Here is a 7,663-nt window from a genome sequence, read left to right as displayed (position 1 = left end):
ATCTACTTTAAAGAGTCCTCTCCTGCTGATGTTCAGGTGTATATCAGTATGTAGTGTCTCTACTTTAAAGAGTCCTCTCCTGCTGATGTTCAGGTGTATATCAGTATGTAGTGTCTCTACTTTAAAGAGTCCTCTCTGCTGATGTTCAGGTGTATATCAGTATGTAGTGTCTCTACTTTAAAGAGTCCTCTCCTGCTGATGTTCAGGTGTATATCAGTATGTAGTGTCTCTACTTTAAAGAGTCCTCTCCTGCTGATGTTCAGGTGTATATCAGCATGTAGTGTCTCTACTTTAAAGAGTCCTCTCCTGCTGATGTTCAGGTGTATATCAGTATGTAGTGTCTCTACTTTAAAGAGTCCTCTCCTCTGATGTTCAGGTGTATATCAGTATGTAGTGTCTCTACTTTAAAGAGTCCTCTCCTGCTGATGTTCAGGTGTATATCAGTATGTAGTGTCTCTACTTTAAAGAGTCCTCTCCTGCTGATGTTCAGGTGTATATCAGTATGTAGTGTCTCTACTTTAAAGAGTCCTCTCCTGCTGATGTTCAGGTGTATATCAGTATGTAGTGTCTCTACTTTAAAGAGTCCTCTCCTGCTGATGTTCAGGTGTATATCAGTATGTAGTGTCTCTACTTTAAAGAGTCCTCTCCTGCTGATGTTCAGGTTTATATTGACTCTCTCTCCATTTTCAGATCACTTCTCAAAACACATCTCTTCACACTGGTACATCGTGCCTGATCACACATCCTGTGTTCTTGTTGATTATATTGTCTTGTTTTTCAAATCTTATGCGGCTACCTTTAGAGCCGTGAAAGGCACCTAGATAATTAAAATACAAAGACAGGGATTTTACCTTTTGCAGACCATTTACATGCGCCAAAAAGCTAAAACCTTGTATTAAAATATTCTTTAAGAACAAAATATTATTGTCATTAAATGGTTGATGTTGATGGGTTTGTGACTTTGGAGCTGTAATGATAGCATGATGTTTTCCTCTCCAGGTAACAGCTTGGAAGATGCTATTACTGCCATCAGTGCTGAAGTGTGTTCCTCAGAGGGCCGTAGTGTTACTCTGTCCTGTACATATTCAGTTCAAGCTGAGAATCTCCAGTGGTACAGACAGGATCCTGGATCAGCTCCTCAGTTCCTCCTCCTGATCACTGACACAACACAGCCTTACGTGGTGGAAGCAAAACCTCCAATCCCTGGACTGAAAGCCACACTGAACAAGGAGAAAAAACAAGTGGATCTGATCATCTCCTCTGCTGCAGTGACAGACTCTGCTGTGTTCTACTGTGCTGTGAGGCCCACAGTGACAGGAAACACCAACACTCTGTACAAAAACACCAGCTGACACACTGACAAGCTGCTGGAAGCCTTTTCTCCACACTGTTGTACCGAGCTGTTCACCTCCACTAGAGGGCCACATGATCAAGTAGGAGGTGCACGTCTTCTGCACTGTGTTCAACCATCCAGTCAATAATAAGTGCTGCTGTGAAGAGAACCATCCTCACACTGAATGCTGAACATCAGCTACTTCCTGCTGCTGATTTAAACCTTGTTGTAGAGATGGAACATTGGCTGTGGATTATTCTTGCTGCTCTCTCCTTTGGTAAGATAGAAACTACAACATGTTTCTAGGTAACTGTTTAAAGCTACTGATTGTTCTCCTTTAATCCATCATCTGTATTGATTCATCTCTTCCTCTGAATGGTCTCTTCTTCCCCAGAGTGTAAAGGACAAGACACAGTGACCCAGACAACAGGAGAAGTCAGCGCTACTGAAGGAGACACAGTTACAATTGACTGCACATTTCAGATCAGTGTTGGCTCGAATGCATATTTATTCTGGTATAAAAAAGAAGCAAATGATCTGCCTGTGTATATTCTGCGACGTGATACTTATGGAACAGAAGGTAATGCTGAAGAGTTCCTGAAAGACAGATTTGATGCTACAATTAACGAGACATCAGTTCCTCTGCAGATCTCCTCTGCTGCAGTGACAGACTCTGCTGTGTTCTACTGTGCTCTGAGGCCCACAGTGACAGGAAACACCAACACTCTGTACAAAAACCTCTGGAGCAAAGACAACACAATACTGATCAACATCCACCAGAGGGAGCCTCTCTCTGACAGACTTTAGGGAAACAACACAACTAACGTTCAAACAACTCAACCCCCAGCAGAGAGGCCTCCTTTATTTGATGCTTCAACACCACGTTACTTTAACTTATCTCTCACATGTATCCTAATAATGTTCAATGAGAGCATTCCACCAGGTGCCAGACTCCTGATGGACCTTCACCAACACTTCCTGTTTTTCATATTTATTCCCACAGGCCCTGAAATCTGCATTCATCAAACCACTCTGAAAGACAAACCTGAGCGCTTCACTGATGAACATTTATAGGCCGGGTAAAATAATTGGAAAAATGTTTTTTAACAATTAAAAAGCTGTTTTGGCACTTGATAACTGTTTTGATGTGTTCCAGTCACACAGCACTGAGACTGCTCTAATTAACGTTTTAATGACATCCACTTAAACACAGACAGTGGCAGAATCTCACTGTCAGTATTATTAGATCTCAGTGCTGCATTTGAAACTGTTGACCACAACATATTACTAGACCGACTGGAAAACTGTACTGTAAAATGTTTGGCTGTAAAATTACAGTACATTACTGGCTACTAGTTGCATGGATTTCACAGTAATTTACTGTAAATATTTCACAGTAATTGACTTTAAATATTTCACAGTAATTTACTGTGGATATTTTACATTAAATTAGAATAGAAGTACAACTAAATACTGTGACTTTACAGTTGCCATGCCCATGGAATTACTGTGATATAGCAGTACAGAGCTGTGGTATTATGGTATACCTTATATACTGTATACATTACAGTAATTACCTGTATTTTCACACTATTACTGTAGAAGTAATGCAACACAGTAGCCAGTAATTTACGATAATATATTGTACATTTGACTAACTGGGATTTTACCATAGCTACACAATTCAATCAGCTCAATCAACAAAGAAAAACAAAGAAAATGTCCATTTTAACTTTGTATTACTCCATTGAAGTACAAAGTACATTTCACAGTGTCTTAGACATGTTGTTACGGCCCCAACCTCTACTCCGCGGTAGTGGCTCGTGCTGAGACCCGCAACATGAAAGAATACACGCAATAACCGGTACTTGGTAACGAGCATTTATTGATAATCAGCCATTTGCTCACACAAGCGATACGGGAAACACAAAGAGGTCTGGAGGACTGGCCAAAAGGAACAAACAGAAGGAGGGAACCAGAGCCAGCCACACCACGGACCGTAGGACCCAGAGCTCCCCTCTCCCTAACCAGAAATCAATTATAAACCCTATGGGAAACAAAATAAAGCCGTGAAAACTGGACTACCAGGTCCTCCAGGCGAAACATAAACACATCTGCAAAAATATGGCCTACAGCTCAAAATGGCAAAGAGGTATTCTAAGGAGAGTGTCTCCCAGCATTAGGACAGGCGAGACATCCTTCTCCTCCAGCTTCTCTTTATATACACACGGCTGAGTGGAATTAGGAACACCTGGGCAGAGGCGGAGCCAGGGGCAGACCAGGTGCACCTGGGCAGAGGCGGAGCCAGGGGCAGACCAGGTGCACCTGGGCAGAGGCGGAGCCAGGGGCAGACCAGGTGCACCTGGGCAGAGGCGGAGCCAGGGGCAGACCAGGTGCACCTGGGCAGAGGTGGAGTCAGGGGCAGACCAGGTGCACCTGGGCAGAGGCGGAGCCAGGGGCAGACCAGGTGCACCTGGGCAGAGGCGGAGCCAGGGGCAGACCAGGTGCACCTGGGCAGAGGCGGAGTCAGGGGCAGACCAGGTGCACCTGGGCAGAGGCGGAGCCAGGGGCAGACCAGGTGCACCTGGGCAGAGGCGGAGTCAGGGGCAGACCAGGTGCACCTGGGCAGAGGTGGAGCCAGGGGCAGACCAGGTGCACCTGGGCAGAGGTGGAGTCAGGGGCAGACCAGGTGCACCTGGGCAGAGGCGGAGCCAGGGGCAGACCAGGTGCACCTGGGCAGAGGCGGAGTCAGGGGCAGACCAGGTGCACCTGGGCAGAGGTGGAGCCAGGGGCAGACCAGGTGCACCTGGGCAGAGGCGGAGTCAGGGGCAGACCAGGTGCACCTGGGCAGAGGTGGAGCCAGGGGCAGACCAGGTGCACCTGGGCAGAGGTGGAGTCAGGGGCAGACCAGGTGCACCTGGGCAGAGGTGGAGTCAGGGGCAGACCAGGTGCACCTGGGCAGAGGCGGAGCCAGGGGCAGACCAGGTGCACCTGGGCAGAGGCGGAGCCAGGGGCAGACCTGGTGCACCTGGGCAGCAGGGAGACAGAAAAGAAAACAAGGAGGGGAGCACTTAACACATGTCACAGTCATCCACTCGAAGTCAACCATTTTTCTGAAGAATGTGCTGAGATGGGGTTTGAATTGCCATGCCTCTTTTTGGCTTGCGAGCCCGTCTTAGGATTAAGGCCCAAGAAGCACCTGAAAGCAATAAGCCAAGACAACAATTACAATTTTACATAGATTTATATGTTGCATCGTTTATTTGAAGGTAGATGCAGCAGTGCCCCTTTCAATTTAAGTAAAACCTGCACCAAAGAAATAAATTTGTATTTAAAGCCAAGCAAGAGCGATAAAAGCAAGAAAATCACTTAATTTGTTGTGTTATTACAGAGGATGGTCTGAATACAGTATTTTACTGTGAAATAATATAGGCAAGGTAAGTTTATTTATATAGCACTTTTCAACACAAGGCAATTCAAAGTGCTTTACAAAAAATGAAAGACATTAAGAAAATGGCATTTAAAATCAGTCATTAAAAAGAAAAGCTAATAAAATAAACATTAAAAGAAAAAGTACATGGATAAAAGTTACAGTGCAGTCTAAGATATGAATAGTTCAATTAAAAGCAGCGACAAAAAGAAAAGTCTTTAGTCTGGATTTGAAAGTAGTCAGAGTTGCAGCGGACCTGCAGGTTTCTGGGAGTTTGTTCCAGATATTTGGAGCATAATAACTGAACGCTGCTTCTCCATGTTTAGTTCTGACTCTGGGGACAGAAAGCTGACCAGTCCCTGAAGACCTGAGAGATCTGGATGGTTCATCATTTAGCAGGAGGTCAGAAATGTATTTTGGGCCTGAACCATTCAGTGCTTTATAAACCAGCAGCAGTATTTAGAAATCTATTCTTTGACACACAGGAAGCCAGTGTCAAGACTTCAGAACCGGAGTGATCCACTTTCTTAGTGTTAGTGAGGACTCGAGCAGCGGCGTTCTGAATCAGCTGCAGCTTCCTAATAGATGTTTTAGTGAGACCTGTGAAGACACCATTGCAGTAGTCGAGTCTACTGAAGATAAAAGCATGGACAAGTGTTTCCAAATCCTGCTGTGACATTAGTCTTTTAATCCTAGATATGTTCTGTAGGTGATAGTAGGCTGATTTAGTAACTGTTTTAATGTGACTGTTGAAACTCAGGTCAGAGTCCATGACTACACCTAGATTTCTGGCTCTATCTGTTGTTTTGAACATTGCAGACTGAAGCTCAGTGCTAACTTTTATACATTCTGCCTTGGCTCCAAAAACCATTACCTCAGTTTTATCTTTGTTTAATTGGAGAAAGTTCTGACACATCCAGTCATTGATTTGTTCAATGCACTTACTCAGTGTTTGAACTGGAGCATAGTCTCCTGGTGAAATGGTTATGTAAATGTGTGTGTCATCTGCATAGCTATGGTAACTTATTTAGTTGTTCTTCATTATCTGAGCCAGTGGTAGCATGTAGATGTTAAAGAGAAGAGGCCCCAAGATGGAGCCTTGAGGAACCCCACATGTCATATTTGTCAACTCAGATGTGTATTTACCTATAGAAACAAAGTTGTTTCTGTCCTTTAAGTAGGATTCAAACCAATTCAGAACTGTTTCCGAAAGTCCCACCCAGTTCTCCAGTCGGTCTAGTAATATGCTGTGGTCAACAGTGTCAAACGCAGCACTGAGATCTAATAATACTAACACTGAAGTTCTGCCACTGTCTGTGTTTAAGTGGATGTCATTAAATACCTTTACAAGAGCAGTCTCAGTGCTGTGGTTTGGACGAAAGCCTGACTGGAACACATCCAAACAGTTATTTAAATGCAAGAAATTACTCAACTGTTGAAAAACAACTTTTTCAATGATTTTACCTAGAAATGGCAGGTTTGATATGGGCCTGTAATTGTTCATTACTGAAGCATCTAGATTATTCTTTTTTAAGAGCGGTTTAATGACTGCAGTTTTCAGGGTCTGTGGAAAAACACCTGAGTGAAGAGATTTGTTTACTATATGAAGTAGATCTGAGGCCATGCAAGGCAAAACATCTTTGAAAAATCCTGTTGTAATAATATCAAGGCAGCAGGAGGAGGATTTCAGAAGTTGTATAATCTCCTCTAGGTTTTTATCATTCATCTGATGGAACTGTGTCATGATGTCTGAATTGATATTAGGTGGACACAGAGACAACACATTTGCTGTTCCTGATGCAGAGGCACTGACTGCTTGTCTGATTTTCTGAATGTTGTCAGTGAAGAAGGCAAAATCATTGCACGCCCTGGTGGATAGAAATTCAGAGGCTACTGACACTGGGGGGTTAGTTAGTCTGTCGACGGTAGCAAACAAGGCACGTGCGTTGTTTTTGTTTTTGGTAATGATGTCAGAGAAGAAAGACTGTCGTGCGTTTTTCAATTCCAAATGATAAAAGCCAAGTCTCTCTTTATAGATTTCAAAGTGAACCTGGAGATTTGTTTTTCGCCACCTGCGTTCAGCTTTTCGACACTCTCTTTTTTCTGCTCTCACGGTCATGGCCTTTCTCCATGGAGATATTTTCTTCCCAGACACTTCCTTTACCTTAGTTGGAGCAATGGCATCTATAACATTTTTAATTTTTGAATTAAAATGATCTACTAGCTCATTTACTGAGATGTTAGCAGGGGCAAGTGTGGAAGAAAATTTCTGAGTAAACATTTCCCTAGTATTTTCAGTTAAATATCGCTTTGTGGTTACCTCTTTTTGAACATTTGTGTGAACAGAAATAGAGCTCTCAAAGAAAACACAGGAATGGTCAGAGAGTGCAACATCAGTCACCACAACCTCAGAGATATTCAGACCCTTTGAGATCATGAAGTCCAGAGTGTGCCCCTTATTGTGCGTGGGCTACGTCACATGCTGAGTCAGTCCATAGCTATCAAGAACACAAAACAGTTCTTTAGCCCCTCTGTCCTGGGGGTTGTCAACATGGATGTTAAAATCACCAACAATGACTAGACGGTCAAAGTCAATACACACTATAGACAGCAGTTCAGTAAAGTCATCAAAAAAGCTTGCACAGTATTTGGGTGGTCTATAGATATTTAGGAACAGAGCTCGAGAGGAGCATTTCAGCTGAAGGGCCACATATTCAAAAGAATCAAAGTTTCCATAAGATGTCTTCCTGCATTGAAGGGAATCATTGAACAGAATAGCAACTCCACCCTCTTTCTTATGCATTCTTTCCTGACTCATAAAACTGAAGTTGGGAGGGGTTGATTCGATAAGAACAGCTGCACTGTTATTTTGTTCAATCCAAGTTTCCGTTAAAAACATA

At 43.4% G+C, this 7,663-nt stretch overlaps 1 gene segment (V, D, J or C); it reads left to right on the top strand.

Moving 5' to 3' along the window:
• The first annotated feature begins 983 nt into the window (after positions 1-983).
• LOC117553177 lies at positions 984-1,352 on the top strand. The segment is given in 1 exon segment: positions 984-1,352. A coding segment is annotated over 1 exon segment (369 nt).
• The last annotated feature ends 6,311 nt before the right edge of the window (positions 1,353-7,663 follow it).

This window comes from Gymnodraco acuticeps, unplaced genomic scaffold (genome assembly GCF_902827175.1).
Source record: "Gymnodraco acuticeps unplaced genomic scaffold, fGymAcu1.1, whole genome shotgun sequence".
NCBI lineage: Eukaryota > Metazoa > Chordata > Actinopteri > Perciformes > Bathydraconidae > Gymnodraco > Gymnodraco acuticeps.
Note: the sequence above shows the minus strand (reverse complement) of the source record. Positions and strands in the feature narration are given on the sequence as shown.